Source organism: Scleropages formosus, chromosome 8 (genome assembly GCF_900964775.1).
Source record: "Scleropages formosus chromosome 8, fSclFor1.1, whole genome shotgun sequence".
Classification (NCBI taxonomy): Eukaryota; Metazoa; Chordata; class Actinopteri; order Osteoglossiformes; family Osteoglossidae; genus Scleropages; species Scleropages formosus.
In genome coordinates, this window is record NC_041813.1 from 16,649,027 (window position 1) to 16,674,573 (window position 25,547).

General features: G+C 44.5%; 1 protein-coding gene across 2 annotated transcripts; it reads right to left on the reverse strand.

Moving 5' to 3' along the window:
- Nucleotides 1-439: 439 nt before the first annotated feature.
- On the reverse strand, nt 440-24,405 carry LOC108935749 (dynamin-2). Of its 2 annotated transcripts, XM_018754591.2 has the most exons (21): nt 23,959-24,405; nt 16,875-16,948; nt 16,579-16,728; nt 16,179-16,382; nt 15,981-16,079; nt 15,692-15,852; nt 15,296-15,438; nt 15,052-15,187; nt 14,819-14,886; nt 14,316-14,454; nt 12,443-12,529; nt 12,241-12,311; nt 10,271-10,322; nt 9,348-9,359; nt 6,324-6,434; nt 5,957-6,066; nt 5,684-5,795; nt 4,958-5,122; nt 4,496-4,722; nt 4,158-4,397; nt 440-3,902 (listed from the first exon to the last, which is right to left on the reverse strand). In XM_018754591.2, the coding sequence occupies exons 1-21, from the start codon at nt 24,117-24,119 to the stop codon at nt 3,833-3,835; spliced, it is 2,592 nt and encodes an 863-aa protein (XP_018610107.1). In that variant the 5' UTR covers nt 24,120-24,405; the 3' UTR covers nt 440-3,832. The 2 variants fall into 2 exon arrangements, with proteins under 2 accessions (XP_018610107.1, XP_018610108.1); XM_018754592.2 differs by lacking the exon at nt 9,348-9,359.
- Between the last annotated feature and the right edge of the window lie 1,142 nt (nt 24,406-25,547).

Consider the following 25,547-nt stretch of genomic DNA (forward strand, 5'->3'; position numbering starts at 1 on the left):
ACATATTGTGAAATTAATTGCTTAAAAGTAAATTATACTATACTTGCACACTTTTCCTTTTTTCCTCCAAAAGTAGAAGTGTCACTTAAAAGTGGTAAATTGTAAAGTACATTTCCAGAGCTAACTACCTCTGAACTTGAACAGTTGTGCTGATATTTATTCCCCTCCCCCTGGTTGCTTAATTTAGGCAGTCATACTTTTTTTTTTTTTTTTTTTTTTTTTCTCTGACAGATGTAATAAATTTCTTTGTATTTTACCCCCAGGTGGTGAACAGTACTACTCACTTCTGGGAGTCGACATGGCAGTATGTGGCTTTGCACCTTTTGATTCCAAATGTTATTTCCACTTTAACATGCAGCAAAAAAAAGCAGGATGTATATGTTAATTTGGACTTGACCTCAGATATTAGGAAGCATTAGAAAAGTTGTCTTGTAAGAACTGTAGTTGCAAATTGGCATTTAATAAGCATATACAATTGTTACAATTAAGGTTTACTATGATACTGGAATGCACAGTGAATACATAGCACAACCCTAAGGTGACTGCACACATGAAACCTGACACTTTTGTAACTAAAAATCAAAAGAAACTGCATATTAAAATTTTGAGGAACACATCCCTGATTGTTTTAAATGTCTACTAGGTTGGTATCGGGTAAGTTTAAGTCCGCTGCAATGCACAAAAACTTAAACTCTCCTCTGACTTGCTCTGCTTTTTAAAATCTGAAAATGTGTGTTCCTGGGTTTTGGCCCTTTTGTCTTCATCTGATAGTTAGCTTGTAGGGTGGGTTGGTCCATTCACCACTTGTTCCGAGGGCCAGGACGTCTGCTCACAATAAAAGGACAAATCATTTAGCATCTTTGGAGCACCAAAGCAGCACTGAGCAGTATAACATGGTGGCCGGACGAGGGATAATTACATGATGGTGAAATATGCGAGTAACAAAGGGTAAGCAGGGGCTTGCACTGGCTATCTAATAAAAAAAATCTGTGTGACTCCACATCCAACTGGCTGGGTCTGAGACAGCTGCAAAGCTGATTCAGTGAAAAGTCTACAGCAAGCACACTGGAAAAATGCTCTGCACAAAATATTTAGCAGCATTGCAATATCTATGCAGCTGCTAAAGCATATTTAACATGACACTCATCTTTGCACAATGTAGGGGAGTTCTGTAATGTTTGATAGTGGCTCACAGGCACCAGTACATTACATTATTTAGTTGACACTAAAGGAACTCCAAAGCAATTTTTACTGCAGGAACTTCAGAGTAATTATATTTTGCAGGAGTACAGTAGCAAGAGGTGGAATGTAAACCTGGGTCCTTCATGTCCAAAGGCAGTGGCTCTAACCACTACGGCACCTTCAGAACTCCATCACGTTATTCTACAGTCTCCAAACCTACAGTTATGCTTATTTATTGCTTAGTTAAGCAGTGATTAAGCAAGGTCTGTCTCGACAGACGATAAACAAGGAACTGAAGAATGTGACCCTTTAGCCAAGCTCCACAACCATCCAAAAGCCTTGTCTCTTCAATGCCATGGAAATGAGATCCAGGTTCAGCCAATCAGATCTCTGCATTTACCTTGCTCAGGTGTTATGAGGCTGTGGTGTGAGGGGCTTTTGAATGGAGGGAAATGAACACAGCAGAAAGTAGTGATGCCACATAAGTGGGCAAAGAGAAAAACCATGTAGGAAGACACAGATCAGACACCAACCACCAAAAATAGTCCCTTTATTATACATGTCGCCTTTTATTAATGCTCTTGTTTTAAGTTCTCTTATTTATTAAATTCCCATCAGAGCAAGAGGCACTTAACAGAAGTCAAGGAGTGCATGTGGTCTACAGGGTAGGAAGGAAAGGTAATTCACACAGAACCTCTATATTCAACCCTGAGTAAGGTTTTCTACTGTTACAGGCAATATCTGGAAGTGTGCTGAATTCTAGCCTTTTGCCCCTGGCCAGACCAGCTATGATCCATCGCATTGAGTCTGTGTGGTTTTGAGAGAAGTTCCTGCAGGTCTCTCTGAGACTGCTTTCACTCCTCCGCCATCGCCTCATAAAGGCCCAGTTATGACTCCACACAAAGTCTCTGAGCAGGATGTACAGCCCTCCCCACCCCCATATATCATAATTAAATGAAAAAAGGGAAAACAACCAGAATTCAGCCACTCCCTCAAATTCCCATCCCAAACCCCAAATCAGAAACATGGTCAAACAGACTACAGATTCAAGTCAAGGAAGGCTGAGCCACAGTCCACAGACTAACTTCTATCCCCAGAAGCCAAGGTTTTGGGATGCTATGACATGGAAACGGGGAACAAAACAAAATACTGCCTCTGGCGTTCGGGAGAGAGTAACTTTATGACAGTTACTGGCCGGGACCACAAAAGGCAGGACCTGGTGCAGACCACCCAGGAGGTGGATTCCTCCCCCTGTGAGCGTTGTGGCTGGGCCTTCCAAAGCCAGAGGACCTAACAAGAGTTCTTCTTTTCAGGGGAAAAAACCCAGAAAAATCAAAAACTGCAAGCTGGGAGAGTTACAGAAACTTCGGGACTCCCTGTATCCTGGCAGGACACAAGCAGCAAAGAAGGAACAGTCACAGTAGTTAATTTTGTATCTTGCAAAGAGGTGTCCACTTTCCCCCGTTTTCATTCCTTTCATGTAATAATTTTCTTTTCCCAACCAGCTGAAGGGGGCTGGGATCCAATGAAGCACTGTAGCTCCAACCTCGACTCCTCTGCATCCAGCACTTTGACTCGAAGGCCCTTGGCATTCACTGGTGTAAAGTTACAGTTCTGAGGAGGGCTATGTGAAAGGCAACAAGGTGCCCAGAACACACTAACAATTCATTAGTAACATTTTACCGTGTTGATGTTCTGTAGACTTGTATGTCTGCCTACCAACACAAACACGTTCTTCTCTGAAGGCTCTTGGAGGTTAGAATCTTGCGGGAAAATGTTAAATAGGCTGGAGTGCTTCGTTGTTTTCCCAAACAGTTCATAAAGGGACACATTATGCAGGGTGGCATTCGAGTAACTGCTTTTTGCGTAGCTAAAGCCCTTTTTGTGTTCACCCCTCCGAGCCCCTACCAGGTTCAGTCTTTATCCTTGACTGTTGGGGGTTTTCTCCGAATGCAACCAAATCGCTTGACAGTTATTCACAACTGAAACTTTGTTCAAGCCCCCAACTGATCGGCAGTGCAGACTGAACTCTTCCCAAGTGGGAGGTTCGCGTGATGTGGGTATTAGCATGATTGGAAGAGACCCACTGTCTTTGTAAGGGGTGTCCATGAGAGGTCAGTAGCAAGCAGACAAAAACCAAACTATGCATCTCTCTGTCCCTCGACTCCATTAATTTATCTTACAACGTCAGGTGAGTTTAAGTAAGTTTTTAAAGCTAAATACAGTTAAAAAGTACACACTCCCTCAAATGTAAATGAAGGAAAAAAAATTCATCACCATAGTAACAAAATAATAAATTCTATTTCCAGTTTGAATCAAGTTAGGGGAAAAAAAAAAAAGTCAAGAAAAAAAACGGCAAGACTGGCCCTTTGGGTGTGAGCTCAGATGGTGCTGGAGGCTGTCTCAGTAAGGGGTCTGCTCATCACTGATTAACTTGAGACATGTTTTAAAAACACCTGCAGAGTTCATCTGTTTTGCAGGAAATAAAAACCTCAGGTGTGAACAGGTAGCTTCTCATCAACCCCATGGCAGGGTGAGAGCTTGCTTGCTTCTATGCTTCTGTGTGTGTGTGTGTGTGTGTGGTTAGTATCCCCATCTACCTATGAGCCCCTCTGTCTCAGCACCCCAGCCCCACCCTTTGCCCTCAGGCTTAGTCTAGTAAGGAGGGCTCGGAGGGGCGGATTATGGTGGGACGGAGAGGAGCACCAGGCGGTCTTCGGCTGTAAGGGAGAGAAGAGAGCAGTGAGATGTGAAGGAGGGATAGATGGAGGGATGGAAAAGAAGAAAAAAGTAAAAGAGTGGAGGACAGTGAAAATAACAAAAGAGAAAAACTAATAAGAAAACAAATTAAAAGGAAGTCATCACCCTGATGAATGGTGTAAGCTCTGAGGTCAACAGATGAGCAAACCAACACTGAAACAAAAAGCACTAACACCTGGTTTTGTGTGTCCTGAACAGGGTGGCAGCAAACTCACCTGGGGACGCCGGGGGGCACACCTGGGGGAACACGGGCAGGCCGAGATGGGATCAGTGGGGGAGCGCCAAACGGATCCTGGTTGCCAAAAGGGTTGGCTGGCTGCCCTGGGCGTGAGGGGATGGGAGGTGCCACAAATGCTGGACTGGGGTTCAGAGGAGGTCCCGGGGTGGGACCCCTCACTGCAGGCGGTCGGCTGGGAGGCGGGGCTGCGGCTGCTGGTCTGCGCTGGGGGGTAGGGCTGGAGAGAGAGAAACCGATCCCACATTAGGATACTGCTAAGGCTGAATGTTGTTTTTTTGGCCTGTGTATGTGCACTGCAGTGTCCTCTTGCCTCACCTGGGATCCCTCTGTAACCAGCTGTCATTGACAGGCGGGGGCACAGGCGCTGACACGGTGCTCGTGCTGATGTCACCGATGATCTGCAGTGCTTCCTTCAGCGCATGGTACATCCGCAACATATCATCTCGTCGCTGAGCCTGGTCTGCAGACTCCTCCATTAATGCATTCTGGTCGCCCGAGGAATACAGGTAGGCCAGCAGCTCTGAGTGGATAAAGTCCTTCGCCTAAAGCCGGGGGGGGACAGAGTGAAATATGAGGGGAGGATTGAGGAAAGAAGAGATGAAGTGGGAGGAAAGGCAGAGATTCTCCACAGGAAGAGTTGGATAAGGAACACTTCTACTAGGATCATGAATCACTTTGGTCTTCCACAGTGGCTTCAACATAAAATCAGTATCACATTCCCCTAGCCTGTGGAAGGAGAACTTCCCATTCCCGCTGCATGCTGGGCCGTGCACTCACACTGTTGATCATGAGGTGCATAATCGTCTTGGGCATGAGGTCGCGGATGGTCTTGTTGACAATGCCAATATAGGAGTCCACAAGGTTACGGATGGTTTCCACTTGCCGTTCCAGCTGAGGGTCCATGGAGAAGGTATCCACTGGGACAGATTCATCGTTCTCGACCTGGTGGGAAAACAGGGCCAGCAGATGGCAGAGTGGTTATGGAACTGGACTTGAATTATATGATGGGTTTGTGGTTGCACATTGAGATAACTGAATTACTTACTCATTTATCTTACGCTTTTCTCCAAACTGACTTACAATGTTGGGTTTGCACACGAAGCTAGTTAGTAATTTACCCATTTATGCAGCAGGGTAATTTTCACTGTGCCTTGGAACACACGCACAAGAGCGACAGGACAAGACAACTTTCATACGCAGGGTACCACAGGGTACCACAGCAGAATTGTTGTTGAACAGTCTGGTATTTATAGCCACATACTAGATGTGTAGCACAGTAGCTGGAGCTGCCAACTCAAATCCCAAAGTAGCAGGTTTGAGTCCCACCTACTGTTGTTGTGCCCCTGATTAAGATACTTACCCTAAATTGGTCCAGTAAAATTTATTCAGCAATATAAAAGGCTAAATCATTGCAAGCAGCTCATCACTGTAAACAACTTTAGAGAAACGCGTTAAAAATGCAAACATACCCAAGTCATTTTTGAGCATTTCTGACTAACTAACCTGGTCTTTTTCAGGGTACACTCCCGCTCTAAGGAAGGAAGCTTTCCAGCTATCCACATCCTCTTGGGACTCGCAGGCCAGCTCGATCTGCCGCAGGTCCTTGTAAACATTCCTGCACTCGTGAACAGCAGACACACTGGTAGAACTCGAAGGTGCACACTCCAACATGCATGACACAGCCTCTTATCGATGCTACTTAACAGTACATTTCATTAAGTGGTCATGAAGAAACAATCCTAATCCCATCAAGTGTACCCACACACGCTGCCTGACCTCTGCTCTGTGTTGAAGATGCCAAAGACATGCTTGGAAGACATAAAGCCCTTCTCCACATCCCTTAGCTTCAGGTTGTCCAGGGGCAGCATGTATTTCTTCTCCTTCTCCTAGAAATAAACATAACCAGGATGCGCAGGGTTACGCACACAGGTACAATGAAACATAGGACATGTGGCCCCAGCTATCGCAGCCACTTCCAAGCTTGTACATTCAAGTGGGAAGATGCTGTAATTTTACTTTGTTCAAGGACATGAAGTATTTAAATAGGAGAATGTTCTACAATCGGTTGACTTCTACTAGCAGTTAAGGCACTAAACTTAATATAAGTGCAGCTCTAAGGCAGACCAATGGCATCCCATCGCACCTCCTCGTCCTTGTACCAGGACAGTGACTCGGCTGTAAGCACGAACCAGTACTCCTTGGAGCCGCCCTTCATGATGCTGATGTTGAGGGTGAGCCAGCCTTTCCGGATCACCTGTTCAGAGAGGGTGGAATGGAGGGTGGGGTTGAGACCAGACATTTGGACTCAAAGAAATTCTAGAACCTCTACATCCTGGGCTTCTCCCCAAAACTCAAACTGGAGGATAAAAACTGTCCTGGACGCTGGTGGCTAGCTCACCTCTCCTTTCTGGACAAGACAGCTGGTGCAGAGAGACCAGGACTCACTCACCTACCAATTCTTCTCTTACCAGGACAAACTCACCACCGGGTCACTGTGGATCAAGGGCCTCACACAAGCATGGCCTGCTGATACTGAATGTTCTTCAGATCATGCAGTCATTCCCTAGAAACTACTATAAAAGTCTTAACTTTCTGCGAAGTGGTTTGCAGGTCTTGCATAGTTCAGCTCACAGCTAAATCACACTCTATACAAACCTATGTTCACCATACAACATAATAAAAAGGTTCCAAATCAAAATAACTGCATTTCCCCATGTCTTATCCTCAAGGTTTAATATTCTAAAAACAAACTGGGGCCATTCCATTCAGTACAGCAAGAAACACAAAACGCAACAAAAATGCCAAACTTTATTATTTTTATTTGTCAACATAAATGACACTGGCTGAGCACTAAGGTGGCAGGCCAAGCAGCTCCACCCAGTCCAGGTGGTCCACAACTTGAGATTAGTGGACGGCAGTCAGTGACACTGAACACTGAGGTCAGTAGAAGCTAGCCTACAGGGTGTTAGAGGACAGGCGGAGTTAGTGAGGCTGACTGGAGGCACACTGTAGACTCGGGGTGGGAATAAAGGGGAGAGAAAGAGACTAAATAAAGCTGATGAGTCAACTGGGTGTGTCATTTCTGGATGGAGAAAAATGAGGATTCTAAGGAAAGAACAACCAGTTCTAAACAAGTCTGGATCTTTAGCTCACAAAGTTGATGCACGCATTTTATTTCAAAGCAGATCCAGGATTCTCTCCTTATCCTGAAAGAAATCCAAATGGAAGAAGGAGGGGGACAAAAAAGAACACAGAGCCAAAAGTTTGCCTTGTGAGGGAAACGCGTGAATCCTACAGACAGTCCGAAATGAGCCAGCTTTCACACACAAGAGAGACAGGACAAGACCACTTTTATATGCAGCTATAACTCTGCCCAGTGGGAAACTGCGACGGAAGATGCGAGGGGACACTGTCAGGCAATTAATGGGAAATTAAACCAATACTAAAAAAAGCGAATATTCTCCAACAAGGTCAGCTGAAATAATTAGACTGTTAATTGCCCCAGAATTTGGAAAAATGTTTTAAAAAAAAAAGACAAGATATGAATTTTTGGTCTCATAGTAAGGGTGAATATGATTGCTAACCAAATCCCCCACTCTTGGCCTTGCAGCAGAACACATTTCAACACTGGGATGAAACTGCTTTTGCGCTGAAACGACTCCACATCGGCTCTCCTCCCACAAACACTTTCCTGGAACTCAGCACACACTTTATCATAGTAGTGTCCTAAAACTAACCATAGGAAAAAACAAGCTCATGAAGAGAAGATCACTGTGACCTTAAATGATCCCAAGGGTTGGGAGGGCTGCTACTTATTCACTGAGGAAGAAATTCCCGTGGTCTAAACAGAAGGCTGGCTGGGAGTAACAGACCAGTTTCTTCAGGGGATGGAAGAGAGAATGTCTTGTCACTACACTACTGTGACTTGTTAGAGTGACCCTGGAACAAGGACAGCAGCACACCCAGATCAAGAAGAAGCAGTTAAACTGAACACAGATGTCTGTTTCGATCTCTTGGAGTGAGACAACTCAGCATCACCAGCGATGTCTATTTTTCTTAGGGAAATCAGGCAGGACTCAGAAAGGACCAAACTCAGGTGTGATTCCTATCATCTTCAGCCCAAATATGTGCAAATCAGACAGAGTGAAGGAAATAGGAGTCGTCATGTAGCAGCTGAGCTGATCAGTCTTGGCTAGTCATCAAAAGTTATTGATCATCAGAACACAATTTTTGCCTCTGTTGAAATTTCATTCATTCAATCGTGAAAAGATTCTGACTGCTTAAAAATAAGGGGGTACAGATACAGATACATACATGCATGCAAAGACCATACTGAAGACAGACAGACATTCGCACAGAAATTAACGAAATTACTAAATTTAGGTTCACCTCCCCGATTTAGCAACCCCATCCTCCTTGTTTCAATCAGGATGGCTCTCCACAAGGCAAACTCTGACATGGGATACCCGCCTAGGCCAGCTGGGGTGGCTTCCTACGCAGAACTGAGGCCACGGTAATACCACACTCCACCAGCAGATAGAGTCACAAGGGTTCACTGTTTTTTCACTTTCACTTACATTTTTACAGACGATGTCACTTGTTTATATCATCCTTAGTGCATACTTTTGGAAACCTTGTTACATTATTTAGAGATAAATCAAGTGGGGGGAAATTGATGAAAATGTCTGCAGAAGTTGTGAGTTTGAAATGTCAGGAATTTTAGAGCGACAGGTCAAATTCCATAAATTACTAACTTGTTAGGACAATTTCACACAAGGCAATTACAGAGCACACCGTTTCCAATTACTGGTAATGTCAGAAAAAACTGCACCATCAAGATAACAACTGAGCCTCAGTTTAGATACATCTGCAATCTGTTTTTACAGGCTGACCAAGGCTATACCTGCTCATCTTCCTGCTCTGTCAGCCCCCAGTGCTGCAGGACAATACACAGGAACAAATAAATGAGAGCAGGGACAGTAAGACCGAAGTAGCACTAGAACTAGGCTTTCTGGCCACCCTGAATGGCTCCTTGTAAACTGATGATCTGTGGTAGCTGTCCATTTGGCCTCAGTTCCCTGACAACGTGACCCCCCCAGCTGCCCTGCTGCTGGGAATTAGCAACTAACAAGGACAGTAATGGACAAAGGGGATTGTGGGTACTCACCAAAATCTCACCCTGTAAAGGGAGGTAGGGAGAGGGTAGGGAGGTATAGGGAGAGGGTGTAGTCAAGCAATTTAAATTACAAGGAAGAAGGAAAGAGATGGGCAAGCAAGAGATGGTGTGAAGAACAAAGACAGAAAGGGACAAAAACAGAGGAGGGGGAAATAAACATATATAGAGGGAATATAACAAATGGAGGAGAAAGACAGCAACAAGAGAGCAACAGAAAAGGTACATGCAATTAGATTAATTGTGCATTTCAGGCCTGTTATCTCACACTGGTCTTTTCATTCGCTTCATCTCATGCACACTGAAGAAATGCAATAAAAAGCAAGCTTGCCGTTAAATCTAACCAAAAACAGCAGAAAATACGCTGAATACACTATCATGTAAAATCATGCCATGTGATGTGTTGCATGCAGAAATGTATCATATAAAAACGTGTGGGACATGCTTGCATGTGTCCATGCAGAAAGACTGGGAGGGACACAGCCTCACTGTCCATGATCCCAGTTCACTGAAAGTGTGAACAGGAGTTATACCTGGGTTACCCTCAAAATGTACCAGGGGTTTCTATATTCTCTCTCTATCAGGCTGGAACAGAGGCTTTGAGGAACTCAGTAACACAAAAGAAAGGAGAGGGACAAAGACACTTTTTGAAATGAGAACTCCACTGTCATCGAGCTGCCTGCAGGCAATGTAGCGCTGGAACTCTGCTAGACAGGGCAGTGTGTTCAGTAGTGGGGGAGGGATCAAACACTGAAGACAACCTGTTTTGGTAGGAGATGAACAAGGAAAGGAGTGTCTGAATTGACCACAGAGGGTTAAGGGACAAACTGGTGTGAGGTAAGAGAGGGGGGTGGGATCTACCTTGCAACCATGTAAGTGCGTGGGTGAAAAGGTGACGTGAGACGTGAGGAGGGTACCTGATTCGGAATGGCCCGCTTCTTGTTGATGTGCGCATTCCTCTGTTGGGCACTGTTGGTGGAAGAAAAGAGTTACAGATAAGAGTGTCTGTAAGACTGACCTAAGGGTTAATCATATTCCTAAAAGTAAGAACTTTAATGGCAAACCAAAAATCATAGCTGCACTGTCGAGCTCAGCACATTAATATACACCATGACGTTACAGACCATAAAAATAATAAAATGATAAAAGTGCACCTCTAAGCACGACTGGGGGCTAATGGTGACAGATGGGTCACAGCAGTGTTTCCCTTGTAAGTGAAGGCTGAAAGGTAAAGTATGGGGGTAGGGGCGGGGGCAGGGGCGAGTCTCTCGCAGCCCACCTGTTGTTGCTGTACCCTGATGGCGGACTGTCGTCCATCCTCCTGAAGTCAAGACTGAAAGTGACGCCACGAAAACGGTTAACGCTTGAACGTTGCCTTGTGTAGGAAACGGCTGCTCCTCCATGCAAAAGAGAAACCACGGGCCAGCCGAATGAGCCGACACGTACACAAAACGGTCTCGAAGAGAAAGCCAGGACGCCTGAATCACCACATGCATGCTTCGGAAAACGCGCTGTTAGAAGGCAGCAAGGAGGACATGCGGTTCCTTCCCGCGGCCTGTCTCACACCCCTGTGTGACACGATGCTGTCCGCAGCCGTCTTCTCCAATATCATCCTCACTAATCTACAGGCAGGTGCAGCTTCCCAGTGTGAGCAAGTATGAAGAAACATAACAGTAGTCACACAGGAATAAAATACCATGAACACAACACTACTCAAGCACAAACTGGACAATATGCTGAATACAGAAACAATGCCGAGGGACTCTATAGTAAAGCTGCGCTATTAAAATTAAGATGCAGACTGAACATCATTCCTGTTAGCTAGCCAACTATGTTATATCCAAACAAACTGTAATCAGTTGTGTGCAATTTTAGCCATTCATTGCTCAGCAATAACATCTACAAAAACCGAGCCCCTTTACATTAACAAATGCACTAGCATGTTTGAGCCAACAGCTTAGCATTACGTCAAGCTGGAAGGAAAAATTCTGATTGGCTTAAGAGCAAACCGGATTGGTTGCCTCTAAAGACCTGGGCTTCCAAACAGTTAGTAGAAGAGCTCTCCACACCTCTGAGCAGCCTATAACACAACCCATGGCGAGAAGAACATGCTCCGATTGGAAGCCACGAGTGCATTCCAGACATTGTTGTTTCAGATGCACCAAGCACAACGCTCATGCATACAGCTACAGTTCAGAGCTCTAATAGGATTTACAGATGAGCTCTGAATGAATTCCACAAATTCTTATGGAACCACACAAACAGCTGTAAATGCAACAATCACAATCCCTTCCAATTTTGGCTGTATGCACTAACTATATAGGTCTGGTCTCCAGTGGAGTTTGTATTCTATCAACCGCTTAAAGATAAGACAACACCAAAGGAATTCAGGGCTCTACACGCTCGGTCCTCACTCAACTGGAGTGCCAGGTTACTAACTGGGCATTGTGGGAAGCGTGTATATTAGCATAACAAGCTTCATGTGAAGGAAGTAGAGTGCTACGCAGCAACATTTGCCAGATCATAACCTGGTACCCATCTATCACTACATATTTTGCAGTTGTACTCTTGCCTAAAGATCCACAGGAGGTTAGAAAGGACTACATCATGTGACCCAGTAAACGGCAGCAGGAATAATGTTAGTGGTGGGTTGGCCTGTTGGACAAGGGTAGGGCTGGGTGGTTCCTAGATCCTCTCTGGGCAACAGTGATGGTGATGGGCTAAGTAGTGATGCCGCATTCCACACCCCACACGCACCCTAATAACGTTTAAAAACAAAAAATGTGTGTGCAGGATTAATCAAGATTCAGGGGCAGGGGAATTAGTGGGGCACCCTGGAGCACTCTCAGCCATGTGCTAGAAAGGCAGAGGGCGGAAGTTCACATACTTGGCAAAGCCAATGAAGTCTTCATGGTTTGTGTTGATGTAAGACAGCTCAATGTCAATCAAAAGCAGGATCTGTTGAAGAAAGAATTTTTTGTATTGCAGTGCAAAACAGATCACAGTTATTTACACACACAAAAACAAATTTAAACACGTTAATAGGTAAAAAGCAAGCTTTGCAATCCTATGCTGGGCTCCACTCTCACCTGGTCCTTGGTCTTCCCCTCACGTTCTCGGATGTAAGTGCTGACAATCCTCTCGGTCTCCTCTCTCAGTCGGGGGTAAGAACCCAGCTGCGGGGGACAAATCGACACCACTGCACGTACTGTCTCTTGAGAGTTTTTACAAAAACAGACAGGTAGATAGAAACCAAGAAACAACACACATCCAGAAGCCATCTTTCTATCACAGGCACGGTCAGACACACTGAGAAGAGAGGTAAAAGAGTGCAGGTTATGTGGAAGACAGTGTAAAGGAGTAAACATTGTCATCTCAGAGAAGGCTGGTTTTGAACAGGTAGTACGAGTAGTACAGTAAAGTCTAACAGGAAACAAGGATCGATGCTGCTAAACTACATAACTTCAGGTAAGAAGGTATGGGTGTAAACCGCCATTCTGAGATGACAGTGAGATGAATTTATTCTGAAGGCTAGGATTTTAGCACTGAATTTTGAGTACTGAAAGTGGTAAGGGTAGCAGATCCACAGCAGATCACTATGCGGATATACTGAGAAAAATTGTGAGCGTCATTAAAATTGCTACTGCCTCTAAAACAAGCGAAAGGTGTTTCTCATGCCATAACTACCACTGTGGAAGGCTCCTGAACTCCTACGGGACTCTAAGGCTCTGCTGTAGCTGCTTCTCCAGCTATGTTCATAGCATTTAACTGGCTGTGACCACTCAAAAAATACAAATGAACAAATATTTATAGCGGGTGGAGGGAGGGGGGCACCATTGTGGAAATGACTTGACAAGACCTACATTCTGAATCAAGCAATGTCAAAACACCAACAGAATACCACCTCTCCAAAAACCCTGTTCAGTTCCACACTGTACATGTACCATTTTCTTCAAATAGGAGTTCCCAGATTAAAATTATAGGGATTACCACACTCAAGGAAGTACTTTTGTGTCAAACACAATTAAAAATAAAAATAAAAAAAGGGTTGTGACCCAAAGCCATATTTAAAGAGGTGGTTGTTCTGAAATGGGTAGTGGCATCTTCAACAGAGAGAGATGGAGAATTACCGCACCCAGAGACACAAATGCCCCATGGAGTGGAAATGGTATTATAGGGAGCTGGGAGTGCAGCTACAAAGAAATTTCACGCTACACACTTTGGATGGGAGGAAGGATGTTCTCTCTTCCTCCTGTTTCCAGCACCTCCGTGCTTTCCTTTACCTTGGCGACGCACTTCCCAACGAGCGTGTGAAGCTCGGACGCGACTAGGTCCACGCATTTCAAACTGGGAGCTTTCAGGTTGAGGATCTGCTTTTTCACCATGGCCTCGAAGGCCAGGTCAGGAGTGAACAGGCCCGTTCTGAAGCAACGCGGATCGTAAAGAAAGGTAAGGGTTGAAAAGTGGACAGGGTCGAAAATTTGAGAGAGATAGGACAGGAAGAAGAGCAAGTGAAATTCAAGACAAGACATTCAGATAAGGCGGGCAGCTTTTCCAGTATCAGGTGAGGAAAGAATCAAACCAGACGACAAGCCATAGGTTCCTGGGAATGATGGAACCCGGGAACCTGCAGCTCTTTTGTGAGAAAGTGACACTGCACGGAGAAGTTCCAGAAAGTGCCTCATCTATAATTACAGCACCCCAAAACATGACACCAGCATACAGAAGGCTGAGGGAGGTGGACTGGGAGAGAACAGACAGAGGGTGCACTGTACCCATCTCTGTACTGGGTGACACCAGCTCTGCCAACACACTGAGTGTATGTTACTATGGTGACTAAAATTTACCAGTAAATGTAATTCAACCAATGACATGCATTCTGACCCACTTCACTTTGTGTTCTGGGACAGTGCTGCCCCCATCTGCTCCCTCCCTCACAGGAGCACTCCCTTCCAGAAGTACCTTGTCGGTGCACTGCCTGACCGTGTTGATGAGCTCCTGAACGACCAGATCAATGCATTTCAGGCAGGGCTCCTTCAGCTTAATGACCTGCTTTTTCACGATGACCTCAAACGCCATGTCAGGAGTGAAAAGCCCCGTTCTACACAGACATGCGCATGTGTACACAGATTCACAAAGAGTAAGGTTAAGGAGTGGGTAAGGGGAAGTGCCGGTATAGGGTTGGAGAAATGAAAAAGAATGAGACGTTAATATTTCACAAAAACAGAAGAAACATTTTCTGAGTGAATGCAGACTTTTAAACATTTGCGGTAACAAGAAATATCAACTGTGTGTTACGTTTTCCACATGATACATCAACAACATATTAGTGTAATACTCAGAAAGAGGTATGAAAAGAGACTGGAGGGCTGGCAGAAACAAATGGGGGAATGAAGAGATAGCCACTGAGGCCTCTGTTCAGAGATCTCAGTAACAGGTTTCTCAGATATTTGCCCATGACTTGCCTCACACCATGGACGTTCTTGATGGCGTGGCTGATCTCACGTCTCAGTTCCTTCTCATCAAAAACAATCTGAATGAGACAATAAGACAGCAGTTGAAGTCTGGATCATTTATAAAGTAAATTTAAAAATAAATAAAAACTATTTTTTTGAAGGACTTGTGATTTCACAGATTCAGCCATGTGTGGTTGGAGTACAGTGCTATCAAGTCTACCCAGTGCTGCAGCGATGAGTACCTTGACAAGCTCAAATGGGAAACGCTCATGGAAGATGCGATTAATCCTGGCTCCGCCTGAAAGCTCCACAGTGTCCACCTGGTTGCCAGAGCCCTCAATGCGCTTCTCAAAGTCCACGCCAAACTGCTGCACCATCCTGGGAAGCAGTCATCACACAGATACCTTTAGCCTACTAAGTAAACTTGGTTGACACCAGAGAGCCGACTCAACAAGTCAGAGATACCTGTACTCTAGCACTACTTACTGCAGCAGGGCTTTGGTTTTGCGTGTGGGATCATCGGGCCGAAAATTCTTGTACTCCTCCACCTCCTTCTCCAGAGATAGAAGCTGGCTCTGCAACTTGCTCCGGAGCCCTGGCAGAGTATCCCTGATGTGGTTCGTAAGTTGCTACAGAGACAATAAGGGCAGTGAAAAGCAGAGCAAAGCAGTAAGGAAAAGGCAAGATGACTTTGGGATAGTCAGCATTATACTAAATCTGTTTCCTAGCAAATACTCATTTCCCTACACTTCCTTAGCCCAGAGTTATGCATTTTTAACCTTTTGACATAGATGTTTACTGTTCTACATTTGCATGACCTACAACAGCAATTCCAAACTTAGCCAGGGAACCAACAGAGCAGTGGACCAACCTCCACCTTACCTGATTCAGTGTCTTCTGCAGATGTGGGGTACCCATGCGGTCAGCCATGTGCCTATAGGCTGGGTGTGACAAGAAGAACTTCCTCTCTGCTGCCAGGGCTGCACGAATATCTTTCCTCCCATCAATGTCCTTCTGACTGCGGTTCACCACCCCAATGTAGCCTGAAAGATAAAACAATCAAAATGAAGCATGAATATTATATATATACACACACACACGACAGGCAGCTTAGGGGACCTTGTATATGCATTTGTATTTGTGGAAACAAGCAGATGTGTAACCATCTTACCCCTGCGTAGTGGCAACAACTTGTTCTCCAGGATCTCCCTGGCATCAGTCCCCTCATCCATAAGGTCCAACTTTGTAATTACACCAATTGTGCGCAAGCCTGGGTAGGATTTAAAAAAAAAATACTGAAACGTTCTGCTCCAAACCATCACCTAACGGTTGAGATATACATAATATCTCCATTACTTGTAGGACCTACCCTGTGGGTCAACCTCTTTGGCAACCTTGAGAGCGTCAGAGTTGGCCAGGTCAGTGTTAGCAGGTGTCACAGCCAAGATCAGGCAGCTCTCCTTTGTGATAAACTGTAGCACCATGTCCCTGATCTGTTGCTCAATGTCTTGAGGCTGATCTCCCACAGCAACCTTAGTCATCCCCGGTAGGTCAATGAGTGTCAGGTTCAACACTGGTGGCAGAGTGGAATGTAATTAGAATGGTGAAAAACTAAGAGCATTACAGAATAAGGATAATTGAATAAAATGTATGTCAACAACCATATGTGACAGTGACTACTACTGTTCAGGCTGGTAGCAGTGTGTGTTCTCTGATGTGTGAAGAACACCTTAAGGCTGCTTGATAAAGAGGAGACATGCGTGTAGTACCATGTGGGGAGTAGACCCTCAGATTGATAGGAATGGGAGAGATGCCCTTATTGGATCCTGTAATCCTATCTGTCTCCGCCTCAATTTCCTGCCGCACTTCCTCGAAGTCCACAAACTTTCGCCCTTTGCAATGCAGAAACTCGGCATATTCTACAGAGGGATACGGACAAGCACAGTGGGACAAAAAAAATTACAAGAAACACATTCATCTGAAGAGGCCAGTGTGTACATGAACCTGCACTTTGCAAGAAAAAAAAACCAACACAGCAACAGAGGTTCACACTTGAAGAACCCACCTGCTTTATTGTTGATCAGCTGGAGGATAAGGGGTCTTCGGGTGACGATGCCTGATCCTCGAGGAAGGAAGTCCCTAGAGAGGAAACAGAAACAGACACCACTGAGGAATTGGTCTGTGACTTCTCATGAGCAAAGAGGAACCACAAATACCCTAAGAGCTAAGTGATGTGTCTAGATGCCAATCTGCAACACAGCCATCAACCTCATAAGACAAGATCAAACATGTCAACCCAAAGTAAACATAACACAGTTGGTTCATTAGTGCATGGACAATACTCGTCACCACTACGGTGCTTGGGTGCAGAGGACAAGATCACTGATGGGTGGGTCTTCATTGTTTTATAGAGGTTACCTTGCAACGCTTGTGACCAGTAACTACACTTCAGCACAGGTAGCTGCACCAACAATGTGCTCTGTGAGCTGGTGCAAAGCTCAGGTGACACTATAAAGTACAAGCACACTGGGTGTGGTGCAGGTGAGTCACAAGGGTGTGTTAGCACTAAGGAATTATCAGGCTTCAAGGTGAAAAGGCAAATATCAACCTTGACAGGCTTACCTAATCTAGACTACCCTACTTCATAAAAGCTAAAGAAAACATGCACAATTGCATGAGGAAAGACATACAGGAAATAAGTCACATAAATGCCAAAGAGATCCGGTGGTCAAAAACCATAGCTGGTTGTATCGGTGATGTTTCAGAAAACATGAAATAGAAGCAAAATATGCCACAGGATGCTGGCACAGTCGCCACTGACACTCAATGACTTTTTTTCCTTTATTCAAAACTTCCCTGCTGCACAGCGGTGCAGATTATTTTCAGAATAGAATACAGGTATCCCGAGACATACAAACTCCCTTTATCTGATATTTTGGTATAATGGCAGTTTCAGAGTAATGGGACAACAAATGAAAAGAACAGTAAAAGAAAACTTATCCAAAGTGTGGGGCAGCACGGTGGTACAGCGAGTAGCATTGCTTTCTCGCAGTGCCTGGGTGGTGTGAAACATGTACAAAAAAATTTGAAATTCATGCCTCATGCAAGTGAATTAGAAGTGCAGTAATTATTGTAATTGGCATGTTAGGAATGTGAGAGTTTACATCACATTTATTTATTTAGCTGATGCTTTTCTCCAAAGTCACTTACAATGATAAGGAATTTACAATTATCCACCCATTTATACCGCTGGGTAATTTTACTGGAGCAATTCCAGGGCAAGTACCTTGCTCAAGGGTACTACAGCCAGAAGTGGGAATCGAACCTGCAACCTTCAGGTCCGAAGGCAGTAGCTACAACCACTACACTACCAGATGTCCCACCTGTGGTGATTTAAGAGTGGGGCATTTTGGAAAGTGTATGAAATTCCACAGGAATGCCTGTCAACCATAATGGGTGTGTTATTTAATTGAATGATTGCGGAGACAACAGAACAAGTGGCAAAAAAAAAAAAAAGTTTAGCAAGTGATGTTGTGGAGTGTATTCACATTTTAGCAGCAGTGCTCAGTACCTCCAGCGCAAGAGTTTTCGGCGAGACAGAAAACTGACGGTTTCCAAGCGCAGTCCGGAAGTAGGGCAGTAAAGGTAACAGGTATAACTGCACTTCTGTATTGCTTTTGAGATGTGCGTTGCTTTGGAGAAAAGCGCCTGCTAAATAACCAAACCTAAGTGTTTCACGTTGTGCTGAAATCATGTTTTATCGGTATTTTACACTGTTCCGGGGATATCTGGGACAACTTAAGTGGGTTTTTGGATGGGTTGGAAAAACATTACAGTGTTGGAACGCTGAAACACATTTTCTCTGTTTGTAATGTTAGTTTGGCACATTATATTTGGCACCGTAACCAGGTGTGTAGGTGGAATTTCTGAAAGCAAGCATATTACGGTGAATTTTTTTCCCCATTGGTGATGTAAATAGTAAGTTTGCTTTTGTGCGGGAGGTAGAAAGTAACGTGCTACAAGAGCGGACCGTGTCTTGGTACATGGGGTAAGGCAGGAGGCTGGAAGTTGTTGGCTGATGTGGGCAAGCAGTTCCAGGTGCCACAGGCTATTGTAGTTACTACATTGCGACTTGACATGGTGTTATATTGCAAGAGCAAATGGATCGTGAACTTTACAGAGTTAACAGTGCCATCCAAGGATGCTACAGCAGAGGCATTTGAATAGAAAATGAAAGCAGATTTGGTGGCGGAAGCAAGGGACTGCGGATGGTAAGCTCACGTGAGACCAGTAGAAGAAGGAGTTAGGGGGTTTGTGGCTAAATCAGCTACATCACGCCTGGTGGAATTTGATGCTAGAGGCTGCTTGCTAAGGTTCAAGAGTCAAGCCAAGAGTCGAGAGGCTTTATTGTCATTTCAGCCATATACAGCTGGTACAGTATACAGTGAAACAAAACAACGTTCCTCCAGGACCATGGTACTACATAAAACAACACAGAGTTACCGACACAGACTACATAAATGTACAAGTCTTGAACACGTGCACAACAGCCCAAGACATTACAACAATTACTAAAAACGGGACCACAGGCACAATAACGGACAGCTCAGGACTGACCAGTGCGCAAGTTCCAGTGTCAGTCCAGCCAGTCCCTGAGCACTGAGGAGTCTGATGGCTTGGCGGAAGAAACTATTACACAGTCTGGCCGTAAGGGCCCGAATGTTTCGGTACCTTTTGCTAGACGGCGGGAGGAGGAAGAGTTTGTGTTTGAGTTGCAAGCGAAGGAGCTCTCTGAGGCTGCTGAGAAGGCTAGTCATGGTTATGAATGACAGAGCAGGGTAGTTAGGGTTGCAGGTCAGCGGGTAGCTCGTAACATTTCAGTAAGGTTGGCTGGATAGGGCTTGCAACGGTGGGCAGCTTTTTGGTAGTATGGATGGAGGTGTGATGGTGTTGAATGGGATAGTTTGGGATTGTGCAACTGGTGCGTTTCCTGTGTGTGGAAGGGGGTGGGTCTGGAATGCCGTACTTCACTATTGAGTCTTCCTGAGGTATCGTAAGCCTAACTCAACGAAACACTGATGAACGGAGGTGTCCACTTAACCTCAACGAAACACCCATGTTGTACCCTGTCAGTTGATGTGGTGGTTGGGGGAGGAGATTACAGGGCTTGGTCTTGAGTCATGGGGACGTATGATGGAATCGCCTGAGGTTTTTTCTGGGGCTTTATGCACAAGGTGGTGAGGTTGGTGGAACTCGGCCTTGTGTACAGCCATTGATACATACACACACAATGTAATATCTCATTCTGCGTATGCTGAATGTGTGTTCCCAGTTACAATAATGGGAAACAGGCTTCCACTATTTTAAATTTCTTCAGCAGTACCGTTTCCAGGAATGCATTAATTTCAGAAGTCGAGGGATTCCTGCAGTTAACAGTAGCAATAAGTCATTGCTTCTCACTTCAGTTTTTTTTTTAAACTAACCAGCAAAAATTAATGTAAACTAAGATGTAAGAACAAGGTTTTAAGCATTACTTGAAATTTGCAAGAATAAACGAGCATCTACGAGACAAAAATCTCAAAGAAGCTCCTTTGAAATGTGTGCAAATGCAGAATTTTCAGTCAATGTTTTAGGAATACTTAGTTCAATGTCCCTGCAAGCCATGACTCATGTCTAAGAACAAGGGCGAGTAAGTTGAACACGACAGAGGAAATACACTTCAGAGGCCAAAAAAAATTGACTGTAGCCTGCAAACTTCTGCTTTTTTCAGGGAGCTGCAGTGACGAGACAAAACTAAAACAGACCTGAAGAGTGTCCTACACGGACAAAAATCTGTGAAGATGAACTACAAGAAACAACATGACAGTGACAAAAAAGAGAAAGTACATGCAAGTGTAACATGTCAAGATCACAACTGCAAGAATTATGACAGGTGATGTGAACAGGGTGGCACCACATAAAAAAAATTTACAAAACAAAATGAACCCCTGAACTTTAATAGATTCTCTTGAGATTCCAGTCAAATCAGAACAAAGGGATGCCCCAAAATCTGCTTAATACATGACCATAAAGCTTTTTTTTGCCAACTATATATGCAATTGGGACAAAGCTCTGTCTGCAGGGCTGACATTTTTCTTAAGTGTAAATCTTCCCATATGGTGAGCACATAGGCATAGAGAGGAACTGTGTGTCAACGATTATACCACCAAGTTACATTCACTTCATTTTGCATGTTTTACTTCTGAACTGGGTACACGCGTGGTTGCACAGTTCCAGTGAAAAGAGATGGCTAGAATCACCTAAATTATTAATGATGGAACAGGCCAACATCTATTATACATCCGTTCCTCCAGAAACTCAGTCTCCCTCTAGGCCCACAATACACTATACCCACTATGCACACAAAACACATTTACTTCATCCCAGTTTTTCTCCTTTCACCTAAGAAAAATAAGTTGTTCATCTGGGTTGTGGATACTATTTAAAAAGAAAAAAAACCCACACATTATGAAATAAAAACTTGTTTTGGTCCTAGAAGCAGTTTGCATGTTCTCTCTTTTAGTGTCTTTTTATAAAGCATCTTGCTTACCAGGCAGTACAAGGTAAATGTGTGTATTGGGTAAATGTGTTACTGGCATCATGCTTGTGACTTGGAAGTCCCATTAGAAGTCATGATCGTGTAACCTTGAGAACATTACGACACTCCTTCACTATAAATCCAGCAACGAAAAAAAGGTTATAGTTTACAAGTGGGCTGGAGCCAAACCTCTGAATAAGCAGCTCCCTCCAGAAACAGGTTTTGATTTTGTAGAGCACTTAAAAACAACCCCTCAACAATCATCTCCAGCCACCGTCAGCAACGTAGAACTGAGGGCAGACCCAGGGTCCAGACTCGGCCTGCTTCGGGGGAACTGCTGGGAACAGCGGTCAGATTACAACACCACCTTAACTCTTATGCCTTGCATCATGAGCAGCATAAGTACACACATGCACACACAAGCATAAAAAGAGAAACTTGAATACAGTGCCCACACAGAAGACAAAAATCCAGAGCAGGCCCCGCACGTAAGCGCACACACGCAGGCAGACAGAATACTTTGCTGTCTGCTGACTCAGGATACGTCCCCACAGCTACCGCTGATTAGATTAGAAAGCCACTTCTACAAACAAGTTACAATGGCTCGAAGCACAGCTCAAGGGATATCTTGCAGTTTCAGTGCTCTAAGGAAATGTAATCGTGACTCCTGATCTCACGAGCTCAACCGGCTCCAAATTTGCCACGCTGGAGGGGTTGAAGGAAACGACCAGGAGAACCTGAAAAATCCTCACATTTTTCACCCACAGCTTGAATTTCTCGAAAGACTTGAATCCATTATTGCTGATCCTGATCCCTCTGCACAAACCGGAGTTACCACATCATCTGTGCCAACATCCACAAATACTTCCGTAACATGCAGCATTCAGACACACAGCTGGATGGCTAAAGCAATCCAAGGTTTTGTGCTGCTCTCCACGGTGCTGCTTTCTCAATATCAGTCCAGCCTGTAGCGCTTTCTAAAAGGGGACCGTACTGCAACAGACAAAAGATTCCTTAAAATGCTCCATCAGTTCCCTTCAAAACAGCTACGGCAAAAGGTGATTTATGTAAAGACTTGAGAAAGACTTTTTTGGGAATCCCCCACATGCTAAAACTAGTACTGACATGCTAAACCATCTGGGTCCCAGACGGAAATTTGGCCTGCAGGGATCTAAATAAAACTAATACAGCCAAAAATCTAATTAAAGAAGTAAACAATTTCAGGGATGAGCCAAGATTCCAAAGGCACATTCAGGTGAAATTCATATTCTGAGGAATATGTTTCAGTTCAAAGGGAGCTTCTTCTCTCAGGAGGCTGACTGCAATTTTTAATGACAGCTGACAATTCCCTGTACACACCTGGCCCGCACCACAGCACGCGATTCCATGCGGCTCCAGGACTACAGTACACTTTAAACCCGTGGCCCGAGTTACCTGCATAAACTGAATAACCTGCAGAGAAACCCATAACTGCACAGGACAGAGGCACAAGGGTGAATTTACAGAAATACTGAGGTCTCAGAACAACAACAGAGGGGAGCAGGAGGGAAGTATGTCGCAAATCACACCTTCAGACTGTGCACAAACCTGTTCTCTCTCTCTCTCTCTCTCTCTCTCTCAGCACAACGGAAAACTATGTAGGTGTGCGGCTTGAGTGTTATACTACAAGCATCTCGATATGACTTTACATTGGAGTGTGTGTGTTTGGGTACCCATGAGAAAGAGGTTAGTATTCTCTCACACATGAGATAAGAACAAAGGGGCAGCAGGCTGCATACTAGTTAGGGGTTTTACCTTAGAATACAACAGTCCCTACTTCAATCCTGTTTAATGTTGTAAAACTTTTAATAAAGGCATTGACACTGAACTGATCGTGTAAAACCTACCCTGCTGGCTAAATGCTGTAAAGTTGATTAACACTGTATTGGTGCCTGTGAAAAAAAAAAAAAATTAATCCAAATTAATAACACCAGCAACAATACAGGCAGGCACTGCAGAACTGACTCTGAAAGCAACAGGGGAACATGCTTAATGGTCCAAAGCTTTCATCTTTATTAGGGTAATGATTAATACACGGGGGGGGGGAGCAGCAGAGCGCAGTGCATTATGGGTCCCATGCTGATTACTAAACGAACCAATTAGGAATCAGGACAACGAGGACATCCAATTTTTTAACAGTCTTCTGTAAAACATAACCATACATAATAAGTTGTTTCTTAAAACTAAAAGACTATTTTAAGCCCGTTTTTGAAAGCTCACCATCGCAGAGGAAGACTCAATACCGCCCATTGTGCTCGTCCAGCTACATTGCTTACGCTCTTTGCGTACGCAGAGTCCGCACTCCCGTCGTGCACCTGCGACAAGTGCGTAACTAACATCCGTGAATGGCGGCCGGGTTACGGAAAAAGACCAACTGAAAACTAGGAAACAGACATCGAATACACGATAGTGACAAAGTAGTACTGGAACGGGGCATCTCCGCAGAATAACGACACGAAATAACCTGGTGGTGTCGTCTGTTGAGTATTTAGTTAATACACTGATAAATAAACATGCTAAGTGAAAGAGATACCTGCCGACGAAGTTCTCGAGTACGGAACTCTTTCCGGCACTCTGTCCACCCACAACGGCGATCTGCGGTAGGTCCAGATTGCAGCTCTGTCCGATGGAGCTGAACGCATCCTGGAGTCTGTTAATGAGGGGAATCAGATCTTCCATCCCTCGGTTCCCCATGGCTCGGCTTTACGGGGCTCGCCCGGTCCACCGTGGCGTATCAAACCGGCGCGGCGATTTCGGATCTGCTCGAGTCGCGAACGCGGGTATTAATATACTAGTCTTCAACGCTTCCCTCTCAACCTAAAGATTACTCCAATTTCTGTCAAAGAAGACGAATAGTGCCAACGGGAATGATTTAGTTGCAGACAAAACTACAGGATGACGGCTCTTCACCGGGAGAGCAAAACAAAACTACACTTCAAACAAACGGATAATAGGGGGGAGGGGGGGAACTCACTAAACAAAACTTCCACCATCCGGCCGGACGACACCGACCTCCGCTGGTGGCCAAACCCTCTGTCAACCAATATCAGAGCATTCATTGGTCGGTTTTGCTGCCTCTCTACGTAATCTGGGATTTCATTGGTCAGTTTTGAGCTCAAGCGCCTTCTTTGGAGAAAGGGCGTGGTCGTGAGTATCGAGAGGTGGAGGTTAAGAGTTATTCTCAATGGACATTTTAAGTGTCAATCAAAGTCTAACGCTTCCTTGTTCCCACCGCTTTCCATTGAAGTGTGTAGGTGACGTCGTTCTGTTTGGTCACTGGACTTCGTTCCGTTTTGCGTCACTTACAATTATTCCATTTATAGTGTCACAGTGCATACTTTCCGGCTGTTATCTTTTTCTGGTTACACTAAACAATCAAAGTAGAAATCTAGAAAACTAGATTATATTACTTTAAAATTACACATTTACGAAATTGAAGTTCCGTGAAGAGTGAGCCCTCAAAACTCAGTTAAATTACTGAGTGTATTTGAAAGTGATCGCAACTGTTAACTGCTTGGGGAATGTTTGCTCACAGTTCTGGTAAGTAAATATATACACAGTGTACATCATCACAAGCAGCCCGAAATAATCGCTTCCCGTGCGAACCGCTGTAAATGAAGCCTTGTTGCATTCTGGTTTTGGTTGCCCACGATATATTAAGCAGGTTCACGTGTGTGCGTTTCGCACTGCTCTTCTTACCTGGAGTATTTCTGCTTTCTGCAGCCATTGAAACTGTAGCCGAGGTATTAGTTTTCAGGCTTCCTCCAGCAGAGGTCAAGGGTCAAAATATAAATTGTCCTGCCGTTAGGGTTCGAATGAATGATGAAACCGGTTTCACCACTAGGGGGCGCACATCCCAAATACAATTTCAATCCGTAAATTATCTTGATCTCAATTTAAATACCATCTTTGTTGAATAGGAAACTTTTTAGATTAAACCACTGAAAATCCTGGCATATTTATTTGAGAAGAACAAAGCCATCAACTTATTTCCTTCCATATATTCTTATAATTAATCCTCTAGAGACCATGTTCTTTCTGTTATATACTAGGTTAGAAGTTATGTTTGTTCGATAGAGACCAGGCTAAGAGCATCTGCTTATGGGAACGGCACAGTTTAGT